We start from the raw sequence: 23,960 nt of genomic DNA, 5'->3' as shown, positions 1-23,960 counted from the left end.
CGATGTTTAGTTCACAGAGTATGCTCAGTAAAAGTAAGTGAAATCTGGAAAACCCAGTAAATTCTATGGAGAATGATGCAGAAGAATGTAAGTTCTCTTGCTCCGTGGACAGGTGTACTGTAGTCACACCATTACTTTTAGGACTTTTCTTATTTTAGTCCTAAAACATACGTCAAGCAACAAATCCAGAATTGTCAGAAACGTTCCCTGGCACAAGTAGATTGTGCAGAAATGAGTGTTAAACTGATTATGAAGGAAAAATAAACCTGAAAACTCTATTTATAAAAGGCCGGTCACGGTTGCTCACACCTCTAATCCCAGCACTTTGGGAGGTGAGGCAGGCTGATCACTTGAGGTCAGCAGGTTGAGACCAGCCTGGCCAACATGGTGAAACTCCGTCTCTAATAAAAATACAAAAATTAACTGGGCGTGGTGGCGCAAGCCTGTAATCCCAGCCACTTGAGAGGCTAAGGCAGGAGAATGGCTTGAGCCCAGAGGCGGGGGTTGCAGTGAACCGAGATCGCGCTACTGCACTGCAGCCTGGGTGACAGAGGGAAACTCCGTCTAAAAAAAAAAAGAAAAAGAAACAACAACAACAAAAAACCCTCTATTTATACTATTTCAAATTTATTTTAAAACTTAAATGCTTTTATTTACTTTTAAATTTTTATTACGTTACTTTATTTGAATTCTTCCAGCTTTGTGCAGTGGCAGTATCGTAGTCAATGAGGTTTAAATACTTCCTTACATTATGTATCTAAAATAATTTAGAGAAGTGGTTCTCAAAGTGTGGTCCCCACATCAGCAGCATCAACATCACCTGGGAACGTGGAACAGATGGTTGAGCCCTGTCCCAGATTCTGAATGTGGGGCTGCAAAAATCTATGTTTTGACAAGTCCTCCAGGCAATTCTCATGAATGAGAACCATTGACTTAGGGTTAAAAAAAGACTGTCATAAAAAAATGAATTCAAAGAAAGCTGAATTCAATTTTTTATAGCTCTGATGATGTATCAAAATTGAAAAGACCACATCATTTATCTAGTCAATTGCTTATCAACACACTCAATTAGCAAACATACAGAAAATCATTTTTGTATAACTTGTTTCCTCTCTATGAAAAAAAAACCTGAAATACTGCTTCTGAAATCAAAAATATGTAAACTGCTGGCTTTTAGGATATTAAATTCCTAACTTTTCAATTTTACAAGTACAATACAAATTTTAATGATTAAAAATACTACCAAGTATTACTAAATTTCATTTTAATGTTATTAAAACATGAAAAATAAAAAAATGAGTCTATGGGTATACAGTGCAAAGTCACAGTTTTTCTTTAAAATCCAAATGGCAATTCTGATTTACAGCTAGTGATGTATAAGATTCTAAGGATAACTAGATATTATAAATTTAAGATTCTATGTTCTGTGTAAGAAAAGCTCTCAGCTACAGAGTTTTGAAAATCTTAAAGCTACATTTTCTCAGATATCAGCAAAGAGGGAAGAGAGTTTTAATTTGAAGGCAGAGTAGAGATGAGGGTGCTGATGAGAAACGCTGATCCCTCCATTGTTACATTCTTTGGTTGCAAGTTAAGGGACTTGAAAATTGTTGACACAGTTAAGAAGGTTACAGAATTATTGCCCATTCTACATTGTTCTGGGGCTTGACAGAAGACGAGTCTTCAGTATGTTTTTTCAATATTTCCCCCAAGCCCTAAAATTCACCCAAAAGAAAGAGGTTGACTTAAATGTGTAAGAAGAAGAAACAAATCAGTCCATATACAAGAGCACCTAGTCAGGAACATTAAATGGCAGCGTGCTGATGACCTCTCCTGACTCAGTGACGATGGCATCGTAAACCCACCGTCGGTTGCAGCGGCACTCGGGCCCACACTTGTTGGAGTTACACTTGGGGCATGGGTAGAAGCAGCCCAGGCAGTTCTTCTCTAGACAATCACATAGGTCAGCGTCATTACAGATGAGCCTGCCACTTTTGTCATACTTCCTCATTATTCTACAAAGGAAAAGCATGACATTAACGTGACAGTGCAATCATCCTCAACATTGAGAATAAATTAGTGTACAATCAACATCATACACATGACCATTTTACCCTGAGCCAGAACTCCAGAGATTACCAGAAACATTGGTACTCTGGACCAGAACTCCAGGGATTACCAGAAACACTCCAGAATATTGTATGGCAGTGACGTCACGGGAAATTCAGTCAATATGAGATCAAACAACTTCCAGTGCAGCCAGGCTTGTCATCTAGAGTAACACTTCATTTTTCCAGCATTGCTGGGAAATGCAGCAATTTACCTAAGAAAATTATGAGGAATAGCTAACTAAAGCTTCCTCCTACAAATGCCCCAAAGTTTTCGTTAAAATATTACCATTCTTGATAGATTTTTCCCTAACAAATTATTTTTTTCTTAAAAGCACTATGCCGAATGCAACTACCACATTTTTGTTACCTAAAATTAGAACTGTCAGTTATTACACCATAATCATTTGAAGAAAGAAAAGCACCTTTGCTAACAGTCTCCACGTGCCATTTCTTCTGTTCCTTTCTGATTCTGCTTTTTACCCAGTGAGGAGGGAGAAAGGAGGTGACCAAGAATGGAGGATCATACATCGTAAGCTCTGAGTGAAGGTGGGATGCTCTGTCCCAGAGGAGAGCCCAGAGTCCAGACTGTCTCTGTCAGCCTCTACAACATGGCCAGGGACAAAGGACTTTCACAGGAATCCTACCACCTTCTCAAACCCAACCATTTTGAAATAAATCCTTCAAAACTGAGTTGCTTCAAAACCTGAGAATAACAAAAATACCTCTGTATAACTTATAGCCGTTATTACCACTGAAGTCCAAAAGGCTGGTTGTCCTAAGCTAGTATGGCAAAATTATGTATAATACTCCTGCACCCTTTGTCCCTAAGCAGGCACAATGCCTCCTCTCCTTCTGTTCAGCTAAGTAATATCGTTCCATCCTGTTCCTTTTCCTAAGAATGCAGGGAAGGGAAAGGATTAGTCATTATGTGTACTTGCTGCCTGATGATCACGCTTTAGCAAGAATGCCTTCTAATGAAGATTCGCTTTTGAAGTGCTTTATTTGTGGAATGAAACTCTTCCTAAGCAACTCCAGGAAACTTAGCAGAAGAGGATATTTTAAATCTATTATAAGAATGATGGAGTAGATGGTCCTGAAATCAACCTATACCACAGGTCAGATTCTGTCCTCCCTTTGCCTTAACTCAAATATTCTCCTGTATTGGTAAGGTTTTATGGTTTCCGGCCCATTTGATGCTTTTTTTTTTTTTTTGGTAAAATCCTGAATTATACACATCAAAGCATGCAAAATATATACACTACATGCACAGATAAAGAAGAATAAAACAAACTTCTGTGTGCCCACTGTCCAGCTTAACAAAAGAGTGTTACAGCAGTGAAGTCCTCTTCAATCCCCACCCATTGCATCCCTCTACCCTCCCCTCAAAAAGGAACTGTACCTTGATGTTATAAAAGTCACTTCCGAAGGCCTTTTCTGCATCTATGGAGATAATCATGTGGTTGTTGTCTTTGGTTCTGTTTATATGCTGGATTACGTTTATTGATTTGCATGTGTTGAACCAGCCTTGCATCCCAGGGATGAAGCCCACCTGATCATGGTGGATAAACTTTTTGATATGCTGCTGGATTCGGTTTGCCAGTATTTTATTGAGGATATTTGCATCGATGTTCATCAGGGATATTTGTCTAAAATTCTCTCTTTTTGTTGTGTCTCTGCCAGGCTTTGGTATCAGGATGATGCTGGCCTTATAAAATGAGTCAGGGAGGATTCCCTATTTAACAAATGGTGCTGGGAAAACTGGCTAGCCATATGTAGAAAGCTGAAATTGGATCCCTTCCTTACACCTTATACAAAAATTAATTCAAGATGGATTAAAGACTTAAATGTTAGACCTAAAACCATAAAAACCCTAGAAGAAAACCTAGGCAATACCATTCAGGATATAGGCATGGGCAAGAACTTCATGTCTAAAACACCAAAAGCAATGGCAACAAAAGCCAAAATAGACAAATGGGATCTAATTAAACTAAAGAGCTTCTGCACAGCAAAAGAAACTACCATCAGAGTGAACAGGCAACCTACAGAATGGGAGAAAATTTTTGCGATCTACTCATCTGACAAAGGGCTAATATCCAGAATCTACAAAGAACACAAACAAATTTACAAGAAAAAAACAAACAACCCCATCAAAGAGTGGGCGAAGGATATGAAGAGACACTTCTCAAAAGAAGACATTGATGCAGCCAACAGACACATGAAAAATGCTCATTATCACTGGCCATCAGAGAAATGCAAATCAAAACCACAATGAGATACCATCTCACACCAGTTAGAATGACGATCATTAAAAAGTCAGGAAACAACAGGTGCTGGAGAGGATGTGGAGAAACAGGAACACTTTTACACTGTTGGTGGGACAGTAAACTAGTTCAACCCTTGTGGAAGTCAGTGTGGCGATTCCTCAGGGATCTAGAACTAGAAATACCATTTGACCCAGCCATCCCATTACTGCGTATATACCCAAAGGACAATAAATCATGCTGCTATAAAGACACATGCACACGTATGTTTATTGCGGCACTACTCACAATAGCAAAGACTTGGAACCAACCCAAATGTCCAACAATGATAGACTGGATTAAGACAATGTGGCACATATACACCATGGAATACTATGCAACCATAAAAAAGGATGAGTTCATGTCCTTTGTAGGGACATGGATGAAGTTGGAAACCATCATTCTTAGCAAACTATCGCAAGGACTAAAAACCAAACACTGCATGTTCTCACTCACAGATGAGAATTGAACAATGAGAACACTTGGACAGAGGAAGGGGAACATCACACACCGGGGCCTGTTGCGGAGTTGGGGGAGTGGGGAGGGATAGCATTAGGAGACATACCTAATGTAAATGAGGAGTTAATGGGTGCAGTACGCCAACATGGCACATGTATACATATGTAACAAACCTGCACGTTGTGCACATGTACCCTAGAACTTAAAGTATAATTTAAAAATTATATATATGTATGTATATATATAAAGTCACTTCCTTGTTTTGGTCTTAGTTATGACACATATGTAGGTATCCCTAAACATATTGTGATTTTCCTTTTGTAATTTGCTTTGTTAGTCTGATCATGAGTTGAGATACTTCCATGATGGTACATGTAGCTGTTCAAATATTTTCACTTCTATATGTATTCCACTGTATAAATATACCACAAGTTATTTATCTTTTCCATTGTTGATGGACATTTGGATTATTAACAGTTTATTTTCTTTGCTATTTCAGTGATGCCATGAAACTTCTTAAACATATCTCCCTATACATGTATTAGACTTTTTCCAAGATACTAATTTATACTCAGGAGTGAAGATGTTAGGTCATAAGGCACATAGGTAACACCGAGCTGTTTTTAAATAGTGGTTGTACCTTTTTACACCTAATTCATATCTCATAGCTTCATCAGCTTTGATGTCAACAGACTAAATTCTGACTCCCTGGGGAGTATGGCACTTCTGTGTATGTGCTGATCAGGTTCGGTATCCTGAATGTTTATTTGTTGTTTCCTCTATGAAATGTCTGTTTATCATTTTATTAATTTGTCTATTAGGATATTTACACTTTTCTTATTGACTTGTAAGATTCTTCATATATTTTGGATACTGATTTTTTATGTTATTAATAACTTCTCCTACTTTATGGTGTGTCTTTCACTGTTTTTATGGAGTTTTTAATGGGCATATTAATTTTAATGTAGTTAAATTTATCATTTTCCTTTATAGTTTTCTTAGTTTATTATTTTTTATTTTATTTATTTATTTATTTTTTAGATGGAGTCTTGCTCTGTCATCCAGGCTGGAGTGCAGTGGCATGGTTTCGGCTTACTGCAACCTCCGCTTCCTGGGTTCAAGCGATTCACCTGCCTCAGCCTCCCAAGTAGCTGGGACTACAGGCGCGTGCCACCACACCCAGCTAATTTTTTGTATTTTTAGTAGAGACGGGGTTTCACTGTGTTAGCCAGGATGGTCTAGATCTCCTGACCTAGTGATCCACCCACTTTGGCCTCCCAAAGTGTTGGAATTACAGGTGTGAGCCACCGTGCCCAGCGAGTTTACTTAGTTTATACTTAACGACGCACTAACAATCATTGTACTTGATGATAGTCCTGTGCCCATTTAATATCCTGAGTTCATTCCCATGGTTATATTATTTATCCTTCTAATGATACATTTTTGTTACTTTTAAATCATCTTTCCTACTAAAGCCATTACTCTATTACACGGCTATTGAAGCCTTTTTAAAAAATCGATTCCTAATTCGGGATTATGGTCTATTTTTCTGTTTCTTAAGGTTGCTAATGTCCAGACACATGGGTACTATTCTATTTTAGAGGAGATATTTTTAAATAATAAATAACAAAAAGAGGGAATCTTTCATTGCTTTGTCAAGGAGAATTCATGCATTTCATAATCCCACAGATCAAATACAATAAGTCAGAATCTTACTTGTATTTTGTAGAAAAATATTCATTCATCTTTGACATCCGGGCTTTCTTTTTCTGCTGCCTTGTTTCAGGATTAAAGTCTGCTACCTGTGGTCCAGGGTTTCGAAATGCCAAGCATTTTAACTGCCGCTCTATTTGTTGCTATTAAACAAATAAATGTATTAATAGTAAGAACCAGATAGTTTTATCTGTTTTACATTTCCCCAAAATGAACTTTCTGTAACTTTCACCGTAAAGGCATGAAAGTATATATGTTTTACACAAAGACATAAACGGTTTAATCTAATTAAGTTTCAAAAGATGGTGTACATTTTCTCAAGTTGGGCCATTCTTTCTGAATAAAGAAATAGTATAACACTCATAAAATAAAAATGTAAAAAACAATCAAGGGGAATAGAAGAATTCTTTTTAAAACCGCAAAACGCCACTTAGCTTTCCAAATCTGATGGGGATGCACATCAGAATTAGCATTTGATGTGGGTAAGGACGAAGGAGTAGAGGCCCTTCCTCGGCTGTTAGCTAAAGAAGCCCATGTAGTGTCTCAAACCGCAGTGAGAACCCAAAGTAGATCCGGCACTCCCCTTCAGTGCCCTGGGATGCATTTCGGAGCTACTCCCTACCTGGGACTGGCCTCCACTCAGCCACCTGAAGGATCGACTTTCAGTCAAAGCCAGATTGGAACAAGAGAAATATTGCTAGGATGACTTTCTAGGGCATAGGGGGACATTTTCAAAAGTCTCTGGAGGTTTTTTTTTTTCCTTTCTTTTCTTTCTTTTTTTTTTGAGATAGGGTCTCACTCTGTCACCCAGGCTGCAGTGCTATGGCGTGATCATGGCTTACTGCAGCCTCAATCCCCCGGGCTCAAGTGATCCTCCCACCTCAGCCTCCCATGTAGGTGGGACTACAGGCACGCACCACCACGCTCGGCTAATTTTTGTGTACATATGCAGTAGAGATGGGGTTTCACCATGTTGCCCAGGCTGGCCTTGAATTCCTGGGCTCAAGGGATCCACCATCTGCCTTGGGCTCCCAAAGTTCTGGGATTACAGGTGTGAGCCACTGTAATTAGAAATTAGATGGGGCCTGAGCTGAAAGACAATTAGAAATTAAATGGGGCCTGAGCTGGAAGACAAACAACAAAATGCTTCAATCGAATATTGTACTGATAACTTATTGTGAACATGTAGCACATGTCATGAGGGAAGAAAATGCTCTTTTGAAGGATTGTAGAAGAAAATAATCTCAGAAGCACAAAAACATATAGGCTGACATATACATGAAATACTCCACCTGGAAACAAAAGGGAAGCTTTCAATGTAGGAATTTCAATGTAACAAATTAGTAACAGAATGTCATGGACTTTTCTGCAGTTTATTTAGTTTAATAAGAGTCTAGTAAGTTTAAAATAATATAATGTTTCTTTTAAATTTCATCTTGGTGTATATGGTTTTGTTTCATAAACTTAACCTTAAACTGTTCTGCATTAGATATGGTTATGACATATACATACAACTTAGTACCAAGCGATTACTATTCTAAGTAGCACAGCAAGAGGTTAAGAACAGAGACCCAGGGTCACCTGCCTGTGCTCAAGCCTTGGCTCTGCCACGTACTAGTGGTGGGCCTTGAGCAAATTGCTACGTCTCTAGGCCCCAGTTTCTCTCTTTGTAAAATGGAGTTAACAATAGTATGGTGTGATAAGGATTAGATGAGTTAATACATACAGTTTTAGAGCCATAACATGACATAATAATAACAAAATAAAGGTTCATTAAATAAAAACATTTGTAGCTTTTTTGTCCGACATCTTGGCGAGGCTGCGGTGTCTGCTGCTACTCTCCGAGCTTCGCAATGCCGCCCAAGGACGACAAGAAGAAGAAGGACACTGGAAAGTCAGCCAAGAAAGACAAAGACCCAGTGAACAAATCCGGGGGCAAGGCCAAAAAGAAGAAGTGGTCCAAAGGCAAAGTTTGGGACAAGCTCAATAACTTAGTCTTGTTTGACAAAGCTACCTATGACAAACTCTGTAAGGAAGTTCCCAACTATAAACTTATAACCCCAGCTGTGGTCTCTGAGAGACTGAAGATTCGAGGCTCCCTGGCCAGGGCAGCCCTTCAGGAGCTCCTTAGTAAAGGACTTATCAAACTGGTTTCAAAGCACAGAGCTCAAGTAATTTACACCAGAAATACCAAGGGTGGAGATGCTCCAGCTGCTGGTGAAGATGCATGAATAGGTCCAACCAGCTGTACATTTGGAAAAATAAAACTTTATTAAATCAAAAAATAAAAATAAAAAAATAAAAACGTTTGTATATATTCTCCACAAAAAGCAGAATTTTATTGTACAGAACACTGGGCTAAAAATCAGGGTACACAGGAGGTGGAGAGGAGATGTGTGAGGCGAGAGCAGCCCGCAGTGAGCAGTGGGGCGGAGGGAAACCTCTATCAGCCTGGGCGGCAGAGTTCCTCCCTGTGAGGTCCTGCCTGGGCCCACCTTCCCACCCACATCCATGGGCATCTCAGAGATCCTCGAGGGGGCACTCCCCAGTAGCATGGAATCATAGAATCTGTGTGCCATACCAGTTGTTTCTGTCCAATTTGACAGTTCTTCTCAGGAAAACTATGATCTGTGTGTCTCTCTTGAATGGAATTGTTTTTCTCTGATTGTTCATTCATCTCTGATCACTTAAAAAGTAATTGGAAAAAGTAAAACATATTAATATCATCTATCTCCAGTAACTTTATCTGGTGATTCTTTTCTACTCTCCCTCCACGTCTCACTTTATTCAAAGCCAGACTGTATCTGTACTCCCAGAACCTTTTCTCCCACTTACTGTTAAACCTTGCCTCTGACTCCCCCAGACCACCCTACTGAGGCTCTCCTCTGCCAGGGGTTCCAGGAGAAAATCAATAGTACCTTTGACAGTCCTTAGCATCATAAACCTCTCTTAAGCAGGATTAAGAAGACTCTGAGTTTTTAGAACTCCATTCTTCCTTCTTTACACACACTCTTGAAAGAAAAAGTATGATACGTTAATGCCATATGAACACAGTAATGTTGTGAAAAGCTCATCCACTCCCATGGTTTCAGCTGACACCTCTTCATGTATCATTCCCACAGTGACTCCCCAAAGCCTTGATCTCCTCACTCAACTTTTCTGATAAATTTCTAATGCAGCTTGTGCTAAATGGTAATCAGGTTTCATAAAACCCCACTGCTAAAATGCCTGTAACTTACTTCTTCTAAATTACTTCAGTAGTATATATACAGGGTGTGTGCGTCTGTGTGTGTGTGTGTGTGTGTGTGTGTGTGTGTGCATGTGTGTGTGAGAGAGAGAGAGAGAGAGAGATGGAGCCCATACAAGATGGTAATCATGAGTGACAGTCCAGGGCTGGTCTGCAATGTTCTATCAGAAAACACCACTCTCCAGAGGAGGCTTCCACAGGCCCTGCTGTTTTCCCTGATTCTCATCAACTACCATTGCTGACTACAGGGTGCCATTTCTACTGAAGTAACTTAAGAGTTAGGCGTTACCATGTTGGCTTGACTCATTTAGCATCACCTCTCTGCTGACCAATTGGAAATTCCAATTCTATCAATGGGAAATCTCCAAACTGCTCTCGACAGTGGCTGGACTAATTTACATTCTCACCAATAGTGTGTAAGTATGCACCATGGAATACCACGCAGCCATAAAAAGAACTAGATCATCTCTTTTGCAGCAACATGGATGCAGCTGGAAGCCATTATCTGAAGTGAACAAATACAGAAAACGAAAACCAAATACTGCATGTTCTTACTTAGGTGGGAGCTAAACGCTGGCTACACATGGACAGAAAGATGGCAGCAATAGACACTGGGAGCTACTGGGGTGAGGGTAAATGGGTTGAAAAACTACCTGTTGGGTATGATGCTCATTACCTAAGTGCATTATCCCCCTGTAACAAACCTGCATATGTACTCCCTGTGTCTAAAATAAAACTTGAAAGAAATAAGATATTCACATTTTTTTAAAAATCACCTTGTTATTTCTCCTTATAAAATTCAAACAATGGTTCTCAGGAAAAGTAAATAACAGCTATTTTAAAATGCATATATTCATAAATAGAATTCATAAGCAGATACATATATATACAAAATAAACACATTAAAGCCTCCGTGGTGAATTTAATTTTGTTTATCTTAACTTTTCAGTCTTTGCATTTGCTGCCATAATTTCTACTGCCATTATTTTGGAGAATTTTAATTTATTTTTTTGTGTGTGTTAAGTAAATACTTGGGGCTGTGAAAAAATGTAATTTATAATAACTATTATTTCTAATTGGAAAATACAGTGACACTGCCATAAAGACTTATATGTGGTGTATTATAGCACTGCTGGAGTTTCTTACTGCCCTCTCATAGCCAACTTATCTCTCTTTTATGGTCCTTCAAACTATTTGTTGGCTTAGCATATTATGAATGAAAGAAAGGACACATTTAAAAGATCACAAGGGCAAGGAGGGCAAGGGCTGAAAAACTGCCTATTGGGTACTTAGCTCTTTACCAAGATAGTGAGTTCCATCATAATCCAAACCTCAGTATCATGCAATATACTTCTGTAACAAACCTGCACAGGTACTTCCTGATTCTAAAATAAAAGTTGAAAAGGAAAGAAAAATTAATTAATTTAATTTAATTAATTACACTTTGTCTACATCAGTTTTTGCTTTGATACTCTCACATGCAATGTCAGACCTGATCAGCCAAACATTCCTATGAAGAGTTTTTCAACTTGTAGAAGATAAAAATCATATGGAGCTATTTCAAAAATCACTAATTTTCTTCTGAATCTCAGACCTACTGAGGTTGTAATTTGCAGCAAAGAATCCGGTATTCTGCATAATTAATAAGCTCTCTGATGAACCTTATCATTAGGCTATTAAAGGAAATACTAGGGTAGGAAAAGTAGGTATAATTTTCTCCATGCAGTCTTTCCATCTGATGGTAAAACTATTGCCCATATAGATGGTCCCTGACTGAAGATGGTTTGACTTAGAACTTTTTGACTTTATGATGGTGTGAAAGCATGCTCCTTGATTTGCCATGGGCTACGTCCAAACAAACCCATTGTAAATTGAAAATATCATATGCCAAAAATGCACTTTCTACTTTAAAATATTTTGGGTTTATCAGTACGTAACCTGATCATAAATGAGAAACATTGTATTATCTCCCCCTCCCCGACATCATAATTCATTTAATACATTCCAGCCCTGTTAATATTCTGAAATCAGGAGTCTTTTTATCTCATTCCTATTAAAATACTTCAATGACTCCTCTCTGCCAATAATATCCCACCCCTCTGGTATATCAGTGAAGGTTCATCATAGCCATCTCTAACCTTTATAGGCTCATCTTCTGTCATACCCACACTTGGACCAAAGTTACCTGATCCCAGTAACTTTGGTCGAGGGATCCCACTCGAGTTGCCATAGATGTCAAAGTTTTACTTATGTTCATCACTTCTTCAAGATAACAGTAGCTCTTAGACATGCTACTAGATCTTGCTTGATGTGTTAACAATTGGGCACATGTATTACTGTCACAATATTTTGATAAGCGTATTTCAGTATAATTGGTTTCCTTTCTCAACTTACAGGTTTTATTTTATAAAATTAAAAATAACATTCTGAGAAATGGTCCATAGATATCACTGTCTGCCAAAGGGATCTGTGACACAAAAATAAGATTAAGAACTGCCAAAAGGCAGGGAGAACCTACTGCCACCATCTCCACTGATGATGGTGATGAGAAACAACAGTTCCCAGCTCAGGATCATTTAACCTATACAAGATGCTCATCTTCAAGCAGGCTAGAAGCCATATGTATGCTAAGCTATTGCATTTGATGGGGATACAAAAAGTGTGAAATCAGCTTAATAAACTGATTTGTCCTGACATTGTGTCAGATTGCCTATGAAAGAGCCATAAAGTGTTCTAACACAAAGAGAAGAGGCTCCCCCAAGCATCAGACTCCTAGAGCAGAGCTAGTCAAAGTGTGATCTGAAGTGTTTTCTTTCCCCGTATGGGGAAAGAAAACAGGCTTGGGTCAGAATAGAAATCAACTGCTTCATTAAGCACGTTGGGTAGTGTTGGGGTTTTAAAAGCAATATCTCAAAATGAAGGCTTCAGAAATAGCCTCAGAAGCAAAACTTTCTCTCTGTCTTCTGCCCTCTTATCTCTCAGCCCCATTCTCTTCAGAGGCTGGCCATAGAAACTAGAATTCCTCTTCCCCAAGGTGGGTTACAGAAACCAGCACCCCTTTTCTCCAAGGCCAGCCATAAAACCTTAAAATATTACTCTAACTTTTCCTCCACCCTATCTGTGTAGAAACTGACCATAAAGAAATCATCAATATCTGACCTACCTTGTTTAACTGTAGGTCATAAGACCCATTCCAGAGAGGGTCCTGCCTTATACCCAGAAGGAAGGAACACATGCTCAGAGAGTCCAGGGAGAATGTAGAGACAAGGGACTTGCTGGGTTTCCCCACTCGGTCTATTAGCATTAGATCATACATTCTTTGGCCAATCATAGTTCTATACAGCTGTCCATACCTTGTTGAACCTAAGCAGTACAATTTTCTGTATTTTACAGCTGAGGAAACCAAGGCTCAGAGTCATCTGAGTCACAAAGATACTAATAGGATGCATGGGTTTGGATCTCAGATTTAGGTGACCCCCAGTACTATGTCCTTTTAAGGATACAACACTGATCCAAGATTTATTTTATTGGTGATTACCATCTCTACACAGAAGCCTGGGGAAGGAATAGGAAAGGATGCACTTTAAATAATCTCAAGTTTTCCTCCTTCAGCTCTTCTTCAGTAACGCAACACTCAAAGGGTATACTAGGAAAGAAAAGCCTCCTGTTTAGGGCACATGAGCCACATCTGACTTCAGGATTGGATTCTGAAGAAAGTCACTATATTAGTCTTCTCAGGCTGCTATAACAAAATATCACAGACTGAGTGGCTTAAACAACAGACATTTATTTCTCATATCTCTAGAGGCTGGGATGTCCAAGATCAAGGTGCCAATTGAGTCAGCTTTTGGTCAGGCTCTTTCTGGCTTGCAGGCTGCCTGCTTCTTGCTAAGTCCTCACAGGGCCTTTTCTTGGTATGCACACAGAGAAAGAGAGGCTGTTTTCCTCTTACAAGACCAGCAATTCTATCAGATTAGGCCCACACCCTAGGACCTCATTTAAACTTAATTACCTCCCAAAGACCCTATCTCTAAATATAGTCATGCTGGAATTCGGACTTCAATTATGAATTTGGAGAGGACACAGTTAAGTCAATAGCAGTCATATACAGACGAAATTACCCTTGAAAATCCCTTCAGAAAATGCTACATTGAAATAACCCAACATAGCCAGGCATTTCTTCAGCACTGGAACAGATTGTCATTCCTTAGGGTCAGCATCAGATGAAGCAGCTGGCTTATACATAGGAGCCATGATGGCTGAATTATCTATGATGGATACATGATGTTTACTTTTAAGCCTCAGAATACCACACCCTGGCAAGGTGTGGAGGCCTCAGGAACCACATCCCTTGAGGGAATGGCACCAGGTCCATACCTCTATCTTCACACTCACTCTGAGGCACAGGTCATTGAGCGACACTCCAGGCAAAATGACTCATACATTTATCACTTCCATTTATGTTTAGGATGCTGTGGCAGGTAGAGTTGAATTTTCATCAGTTGATTGTGTCTTGCATGGGGTAGAGTATTTTTCCATCATTACCCCTACGGACACTAGCAAATTATCAAAGCAAGAAACATTCCATTTAAGTTCTAGCCTAAAAGTTGGTCTCTGTTCTTACTCACAGCAGATAATGCCACTTATTCAGGGACACTATCTGTAAGATATCTCTTGGAATATATTTAGAAGTGAAAGATACACACACATATATACAAGACAAGAGAGTCAAGCTATTTTAATCTCATTCTGTCTCTAGTCTGAGTTCCTATACTTGCTAAATTTATGGGTCGCTGAGATAATTGACAGGTGAGTCAATCCCACCAGGGGCATATCTGGTAGAGAGAAAGGACGCCTGTGCAGGTGGTCAATTAAGTCATTCCCTTGCTGCCCTCTCCAAGCTGTTTCAGCTGTTTTCAAAACCACAAGACAATAACCTCTAAAAAATCTCCACTGCCATTTGTCCTTTAGAATTAAAAGTAACTTTGATTTAAGCCTTTGAGAGTGTTGTTAGATAATCAATGTTAATGCTCTAGAAGCAACTTTATCTGCAATATCCACAGATTCCTAGCCATACTTTTGTAGTTGTATTTTCGTACACAAACACACACACACACACACACACACTTCTGTGGGTCAATATGAAACAATGTGAAAATACATACAGTATATTTAAAATAATTTGAAAGTGCACTCAGCAGAGAATTTCATCATCTGTGGAACACAATGCCACCACATAGTTGCTATTGCTAATGCCACAAATGCTACCATCTGACATCGCTTTAAAACCAACTCCCTTAAATGGCCTGCCTGGGTCACTGACAGATCAGCATCTAAAAGGGCCTCTCTACTACACCTTATTTGTACTATGGATCTCTTGAATTATACATTCAAATTATTTCTTGCAATTTTAAGGTTTGTGAAAAACCAACCACTTCTGTTTACCCCCCTCCACCAATGGAGAGTGGAAAAGGATGAAAACTTTTATGAGACCAGAATACTGTGCCATTTTCAGCATTAACCTGGTAAATATATTCAGCATTTTCCTGATAAACATCCTTCAAAAGCACTCACCTCAAATATTTAAGTGTGGAGATTCTTTCTTCCAAATCCCAATGGCCCTATTATGCTCATTTCTTAGTTTTTATTTTTATTTTCATTTACACTGAATTAAAGGAACTCCAATTGTCTTTCACTCTTAACTATAACACATGAATATAGCAATATATATTCAGAATCTACATGATGTGGCTTGTTTTTCCTCTTCGTTCTCTACTAACCTCAGAGGGGATCGGGTTTAGGATGCATCATTTGTAAAGGTGCGCCTTTCAAATGATGAAGTTTCACAGTTCTATTACTCCCTGCTTCTTCATGTGAGTTGCCTCATGAAGATGAACTAGTAGGGTGGTAAAGAGAAAGAACACATACCTTTAAGTTGGATGAAAAAGAAGGAAAGAATACTGGAAAGAAAGGAAAACTGTACTGCCTTCTTTCCTTTGTTTTGCTGAGAAACCATAGAACCCTCAAGGGAAAATGAGAAGGCCTCAAAGGTGCTTCTACAGTTTAATGCTGTATAATAATGGCTGGGACGAGGGGAGGTAGAAAATGAAGGAAGGGATGGATGTAAATGTTATCTCACTCTTCCACCATGACTCTATTCTAAAATCACATGAAATCGGATTATGAGAGTTCACCTTCTCTCTCATCTTCCATTCACAATAATCAGTTAATCTAGAGTTAAGTTTTTACTCTATTGTCATATGTCAACTTCAAAAGTTTAACTAATACTAATACCAAATTGTCCCCTTTGCTATTTTGTACTTCAGTGTAAATAGCACTAATAGCACTACATATATATATACATATATATACACACACACATATATACACACACACGTATATATATATAATGTTTTTCTTCAGTGTTAAAACCATTTAAGTAAAAGCTGTTTTCCCAAGAGAAAACTAAAGCATGTTTATAAACAGTGTCTAAGACATATACTAATCCCTAAATTACCACCCTCTAAACATTGTCCTCTGCCACCAGGGTTTGGATATTATGTTGTGGGTTATTAAAACCCACTTCACTGGCAGGTTAATACTTGCTCTGTTCACTCGTGAATTGTAGGGTAAACACTGCTATTTCATTACTAATTACTTTTACCGCAAAGAACAAGGAAAGGAAACAAAATCTTCAATTATAAGAGCTTGCAACCCATCTGGCAATGATGCAAAAATCCTAAGGTGGTCCCAGAATAAATATATTTGACCTGAATGTTTATGTATTAAGCCACTGCTATATTTTTGAGATTACACAGCAAATTTTGCATAATTAAAAATGTGTTCCATCTTGCCAGTTCCAGATTGATAAAATTCAAAGCTTGTAAAAATCCTACCAGACTTTTCCACAGTCAATCACTTCCTAGAAAATAAATTCTTTGGCCAATGTTTGACTTTGCTTCTAGAAGGGAGTTTTGCTAATGTACTACGGCAACACTGAAACACAACAAACACATCAAGGGCCGAGGGCAAAGGTAGTAATGCTCTTAAAACTAGACAGAGGAAAATTTTCTAAAAGATAAGGTTTGTAACCAACCAAGAAAAGTCCCAACTGAGAGGTTTTTTTAAAATTAAAGTGGCAAGAAATAACAGTGCACCACGGCGCTGAACCTTACTTCCTTTTATTTTTCTAATTTAAGTAAGAAACTAAGTCATACAAAATAATTATCCTGTATTATTTACAAGTTGCTCAAGCAACACTTAATATAGTTTTTGAAATAATGGTTTAACTAATAAATCTTCAGGAGAACTTTATATCACTTTTTAAAAGATAATTTCCTTTTAAAAGACTGAAGAGTATTTTTCAAAGGTAATAATACCTCATTAAATTTGCAAGTCCAGAAATTATTGAACTTGACATGATTTTTGCTATAAAATTATATTTTTTCATCTTCAGATATTCTCAGGTTTCTTAGAGAATAAGTTGAATGTAATGTAAAATTGGTTGCTTTTTCAAATGAAGGATTCACATACTAAAACACTCCTTAGTTTACCCTTTAGTTCTCAGAAAGTAAAACCTTCATGCTTATGAGTTATGAGTGGTATTATCAGGTTGGTGCAAAAGTAATTGCAGTTTTTGCCATTACTTTCAACGGCAAAATCGCAATTACTTTTGCACCAAACTAAATTTATTTTACCAGTTTTTAGCTATCTGTATATTAATTTGGAATATACTCTGTACTTAAAAGTGTCACAATTCATAAGCTTATCCATTGCAGCACTGTTTATAGCTGTGAAATATTCAAATGCCCATACACAGGAGAGTGGTTGAAAAAACTATGGTACATCCCCAAGTACCACAGTACATAGTACATGTAGTACTACGCAGCTGTAAAAAAAGAAAAAAGAGTAAGGGAGATCTCTATGGAGTTATATAAGACAATTTCCAAAATATATTGTTAAATTTAAAAAGCAGAATACAAAGAGTATTTATAGGATACAATCCTTCATGTAAGGAAGAAGGATTATAAGAAAATTCTTACTGCAGCCAAGTAATTTTAATAAATTCTATATGATATAGGGTGTGGTTTATGAAATAATTAAAAAGTTGCTGGCTTTGGAAGTTATAAGTATCCAGGGAGGGGCTACAGTAGGAAACTCTCTAGCTTTATCTTACTGAAGCTGTTAGCATCTTTCTTCGCACTTACTGAACAAGCTCTCACTGGGCTGCTCCAATCCTCCAGTTGAAAGGCTCCAAGAAGAATAGCCCTTATTGTCTGGGTACTATTACTTCTGGTTTGCTGTGGTTACTGTTTTATCAAGCTGCTGTTCTACTGTGAAGGTGTTATGAGTTGTATTTTTGAAAAGGTACACTTTCTAGTGGGAGTCATCATGGGGGTCTAGAAGTGGATGGCACTGATATAGAATACTACAGACCTGAGCCAGGACCAGTGGCTCCATCACTGGATGTACTCAAGGGTATCTATCAACACTGCCCTTCAGATAAATACTTCTTAATGAGCCAGACAATGTGCCAATGATAAAAGGGCAAATAAGACACAGTTCCTTTCTTCAAAGTGCTCAAAGGTCTAAAAGAAGAAGATATGTAATCAAATAAGTACAAGATGTGCATCACAAGTACTCAAGGCACTGTGCAGCTGAGAGGGGCAGAGCGGGCGGAGGGACTAGTGTGCTGTCCCTGGGAATCAAGGTGTCAAGAAAGACTCCTGGTCGGACATTGTGGCTCACACCTGTAATCACAGCACATTGGGAGGCCGAGGTGGGAGGATCGCCTGCACCCAGATATTCGAGACCAGCCTAGACAACATGGTGAGACCCCCTGTCTTTACAAAAAATAAAAAAATTAGCCGAGCATAGTGGCTCATGCCTGTAATCCCAGCTACTCAGGAGGCCAAGGCAGGAGGACCGCTTGAGCCTGGGAAGTTGAGGCTGCAGTGAGCCGTGATTGAGTCAGTGCATTCCAGCTTGCATGACAGAGTGAAACCCTGTCTCAAAAAAAAAAATTTGTTTTAAAAAAGACTCACTAGAAAAGGTGCCAATTAGTGAATCCTGAAAAATGCACGGGGAAAAACTCAGGTAAAGAGGGAGGGAGAAGGACATTCTAAGTGAATGGAGCTGCTGTGAGCAAGAGTTGAAGGTAGGAGAAGTCTACAGATTTCAGAGGGCTCTAGTGGGGGTGTCAGGGGTTGTCTAGGCTCTGACATGGCTAAACTGCAAAGTGCACTCCAGTAGCTTCTGTGTGTGTATATAGACTCTAATGAACATCATTCCCAGTGACAAAAATGGAGTGACTAGCAGGTAAGTGAAATAAAGTCAACAGAGAGGAGAGTAAGCAGAGTTATGCAATTTCAGGACCTCCAGCAGCTGCATTTTGGAAAATCATTAAAACAATTTAAAAAACAAAGAAACAGAAACAAAACAAAAAAATAGGATAAAACTACTTCAGTGTTTTCCCCCAAAACTTCCTTGTAGAACTGGCATGCCTTATATGCCAGTAAATAAATACATATATTTTTACATATTGAAAAACAATAATAAAGCAGTGAAAGTATTCTGTATGATACTTCAGCAGTGGATATATGCCATTATACATTTGCCAAAAGCCATAGAATAGAATGTAATAGACAAAGAACTAACCCTAAAATAAATTGTGAACTTTGTCAATATTGGCTCATGAATTATAACAAAAGTACCATACTACTGCATGATGTTAATAATCAGGGAAACTGTTGGGGGATAACAAGAGAATACATGAGAACTCTCTGTGCTTTTTGTTCAATTTTACTATAAAACTAAAACCTCTCTAAAAAATATTCTATTGTGTTTTTTGATGCACAACATAAAAACTTTTTTTTTTTTTTTTGAGAGGGAGTCTCATTCTGTCGCCCAGGCTGGAGTGCAGTGGCGCTATTTCGGCTCACTGCAAGCTCCACCTCCGGGTTCATGCGATTCTCCTGCCTCAGCCTCCCGAGTAGCTGGGACTACAGGCGCCTGCCACCACGCCCGGCTAATTTTTTTTTTTTTTTTTTTTTTTGTATTTTTAGTAGAGACGGGGTTTCACCGTGTTAGCCAGGATGGTCTTGATCTGACCTCGTGATCCGCCCACCTTGGCCTCCCAAACAGCATAAAAACTTTTTACACAATTTCTAATTTGAAACAGAGAGTGGTATAAGTGAAATAATGTTCAGTTTAATTGTTTTATATTAAAAGAATTAAATTATTTTCCTTATTTTACTATTATTACTATTATATTTACTATTACTTTTAACACAACTATATGCTAATATTGTGTTATTACTTTGACTTACTAATATCGTGCACTACGCCCCAGTCTTAGGACACATTTTGTTCTTGCTGTACCTAACTGTGCCTTTATTCTCCTTTCCAGAAATGCCTTCCCGTCACTCTTTAATCACTCCTTTAATGCCTTCCCTTCACTCCTGTTATATACCAAATGGCTATAATTTCTATTAATTTCGATTATAGCCAAATGGCTATAATTTCTATTATTCTATATAAATTCTATAATTTCTATTATAGCCATTTGGTATATAACAGGAGTGAAGGGAAGGCATTAAAGAAGTGATTAAACCAAATGGCTATAATAGAAATTATATATAGCCATTTGGTATATGTCAAAAGCTTTAAAATAGACATTATCTTTGACCCAGCAATTCCTCTTTGGGAAATTTATTCTAAGGAAAGATAAAGATCTTCACAAAAATTTAGCTACAAGAGTAAATCTTGTATTAATTCCTAGGTTTCGAGTTGCTAAGTTAGGAGAGTAAAAAGTTTGGCAGCAACTTAATAGTCAAAACAAAATAATGTGATATGAAGTAGTCATTAAAATAATGTTGTGGAAACATATTTGTTAAGAAGGAAGATCAATACACATTATTATTACAAAAGCAGATCTGAGAATGTAGAGAGTTTTAAAATTTGTGAGATAGTTTAGTAAATCATATTTTTCTAGGAACGTAACCATTTCTTCTAAGTTTTCAACCTTATTGGCAAAAATTTGTTCATAATATCATCATGTTATCATTGATGTCTGCAGCATCTGTAATTATCTAATGTATTCATAATACTGTTTATTTGTACCTTTTCTCTCAGAGATTTCTCATCTTCTCAAAGAACTAAGTTTTAGCTTTCTTGTTTTTTTTCTATGTCATATTCTTCTAAGAACTTTGGGTATATTTTCATGTTCTGTTGTTCTAAGAGGTATGTTTAGCTCATTAGTTTTCATTCTTTTTTTCCCTTAATGCAAGCATTTCGGGATATAAATCTCATTAGGTTCTTCCCTGCCTGCCCAGCTTTGTATCATCTCTCTTTTTATCATATCTCTATCTTCGATTTGATCACTTGTTTCAAAGAAGTGTTTTCTTAAAGCTTTTGTTTCATGGAGAAGTTTTTTTGGTCTTTTGTTCTGCTTTGTAGTATATTTGTTCTTCTATGTGTCCCTTACCAGCTATTTGATTTTCCTGGTACCTTTGTAGAGATCCCGTTCTGGTTCTTTCTGTTTAATCTGTGATCTTTGCTTGAAGGCCATCCTTTCCAAGACACCTATTTGTTGAAGGATGATAGGAGGAGGGCCTGGGGTCAGGAGTGGATGAGTTTAAGAGAGGAAGTGGTTAGGTGTGTTGACTTGGGAGCCTTCCCACCAAACCCTGTTCAGGACCTGACCCTCTGCCCCAGGCTTACACTCCTCCTGGGGTACAACTGAGTCTAAAATGTTTCCTCTCCTCTTGTGGATCAAGACCAGTAACTGCAGACCTGACTGCCACCCACCTTCTTCCCCCATCCTGCTACCAGACAGCAAGGGCGGTTTGTCTGTGCATTTCCTCATTCTGCTTCATTTCCTCCGCCACCCCTGGGCCCCAGGGACTCCCTGAAAGGCTGTCTGGGGCTTGTAATTACAAACAAACTGTTACCGGTTTGGCCTCTCAGGGTGAGCCACTTAATTTTGGAAGGTTCTGCCTCCCATTAAAGATCCACAGAAACATGTATTTGCTCTCAGATTTCTTTTACAACTGGGTCCAAATTTTGTTTTTTAGAAGTAGTTAGTCATAGAACGTGTTTTTCAGAATGTGCTCTATTTCCTCAGTGCATTGAATTTTCATCTTTTTCACACCCGCCCTCCCCACCCCATGTTTCCCAGGCCAACTTCTAACCTAACCTAGTTTCCCTGCCTTAAGTCTTAAATCTCCACACTTCGCTGCTGAAGTTATTCTCCTTAAAATTCTTGTCTGCATTGTGTCACTTTCCTCCTCCAAAACCTTTGTGGTCCTTTGTGGTCCTCAGCATGATATTTTAGGCCTTGCATGACATGACCTAATTCTACCTTCCCAGCCTCGTCACCGCATCCTTCCGTTAGCCTGACACTAAATTCTAGCTAGAGTGCTAGAATGTTCCCACTTCCAGGACCCACTTATGCTTTCCCCAGTGTATGTCTAAAATCACCATTGTGTAATCATCCCCATTGCCCAGTTAGAATAAGCACCTCTGTTTCTATGTTTGCAAGCTTGTTCATAGTTATTTACACATTTGTCTCCCCTATCAGCCCTCTCCCACTTCAAGGCAGGATCTATATGACTTTTTATTTCTATGGCATCATCTGCCACAGCAACTAGGACATTGGTACTCATGCATACCCACTAATAGAAAGGATCAATGGCACATTTTTCACTGTGAATAGTAACTTAGTGATCTGTTTCCCAGGAGTCTGAGCAATATAAGGCACTTTTTTTTTCAGGTTCTAACCCACTCCGCCATCTCTACCTCTCCTCCTACCATGCCCTGTTAAATTGGAGCATAAGATTCCTGCTGTGCATGATAGGCAATGCAAGCCCTAAGGTTCACAAACACAACAGTGACTGAGAGCATTTTCTCTCCATGAACCTTACATTTGCAATGCATCCCCCCTTCCTGCTATTGTATAACCTACATCAATGCAGTGTTTATCTCAAATTGGTGTTAAAATAAAAACCACAAACTAAAACCAAACAAAGTACATGCTTGTGTGCAGGTAAGAAAACAGTTAGATAGTAATCGTAGGTATCTCTGGATTTTTTATACTTCATCATTTCCTATATTTACCCATTTCCTATAATAAGCATGTATTTCACAATTTTTAAAGGTATTAATATTTTAAAAATACTTCTAAGAATAATGTAGAACTCTCTTGTATGTGTGAAATAACTATGTCCAGCAGATGGCACAAAACCCCTAATCCAGAATTAAAACAGTTAAAAAAACAAAACAAAACAAAAAAAACTCTTCTTACTTGAAGAATGCCATGTGAAGGGCACGTATCTTAGTGACCAGGAATGAGCCAAAATGGACACTGCTTCCACAATCTTTGTCTCCACTAGGTATGATTTGTTTCTCTCTGTTATAGTCAAAGGTGAGTCATTTCAGAGGTAAGGAAGGGGCCTCTGTGATATGCAGGATGTGTGGGACCTGCAGAGGCTGCAGGGCAAGATGGACTACCCAGAACATTCTCGAAAAGTGGACAAGCTGTGTGTCAATGCGGTGTCACATCCGGAGAGGGCTTTGGAGACCGTATAGTCCATGTGTTTTCAAACATTGTTATTACCATTTTTTTCTAAATAAACTTCAATGTATGAAACCAAAAAAAGTGAATCTCTCCTATTTAAAGTAGGGGGTGGGATGGGAGGCAAGAGCCATGCTGGGCCTTCTCTTTGTCCCAGAGTAGCTCCACCCTTTGTACCTGACATAGTCAAGAACTGGCTATACTTAATCAACAATTATGGAAACCATAAAATACTTCCAAGAGGTCCCTAGAGAAAACCCCTAATGCAGTGGTTTCATTTTACTGCTGAGAAAAGGGCTGCTCAGAGGAGGAGAGTTGCAAATTAAAAATGGAAAAACATATAAAAAGCAAAAAAAAAAAAAATCTTTAATTGCCTTTAAAGGAAAACATCAAAAAGAATATTCAAAATGCATCAATAAATTTAGTACTGATGTTTCACAAATTTGACATCTGAAACTGGAATTTATGATATATTAAATTTCTGGTATTTTAAACATTGGATTCACTTAAATCTGTTTTATAGTTACAATGGTTTAAGGAAACTACAGGAAACAGCATTT

The 23,960-nt window shown here is 38.3% G+C and overlaps 2 protein-coding genes across 2 annotated transcripts; one reads left to right on the top strand and one right to left on the bottom strand.

Annotated features, from left to right (window-relative positions):
- Nucleotides 1-1,247: 1,247 nt before the first annotated feature.
- Nucleotides 1,248-11,285, bottom strand: ARL14EPL (ADP ribosylation factor like GTPase 14 effector protein like). The gene is made up of 3 exons (XM_016953654.3): nt 9,162-11,285; nt 6,584-6,723; nt 1,248-2,012 (listed from the first exon to the last, which is right to left on the bottom strand). Exons 1-3 carry the CDS (start codon nt 9,255-9,257, stop codon nt 1,790-1,792), a joined length of 459 nt encoding a protein of 152 aa, XP_016809143.1. The 5' UTR covers nt 9,258-11,285; the 3' UTR covers nt 1,248-1,789.
- On the top strand, nt 8,403-8,848 carry LOC739202 (small ribosomal subunit protein eS25-like). Its single transcript, XM_054684535.2, has one exon. The coding sequence runs from the start codon at nt 8,434-8,436 to the stop codon at nt 8,809-8,811; it is 378 nt and encodes a 125-aa protein (XP_054540510.2). The 5' UTR covers nt 8,403-8,433; the 3' UTR covers nt 8,812-8,848.
- Nucleotides 11,286-23,960: the final 12,675 nt, after the last annotated feature.

Source organism: Pan troglodytes, chromosome 4, assembly GCF_028858775.2.
Source record: "Pan troglodytes isolate AG18354 chromosome 4, NHGRI_mPanTro3-v2.0_pri, whole genome shotgun sequence".
NCBI classification, from domain to species: domain Eukaryota; kingdom Metazoa; phylum Chordata; class Mammalia; order Primates; family Hominidae; genus Pan; species Pan troglodytes.
This window is presented reverse-complemented; position numbering and strand designations above follow the sequence as displayed.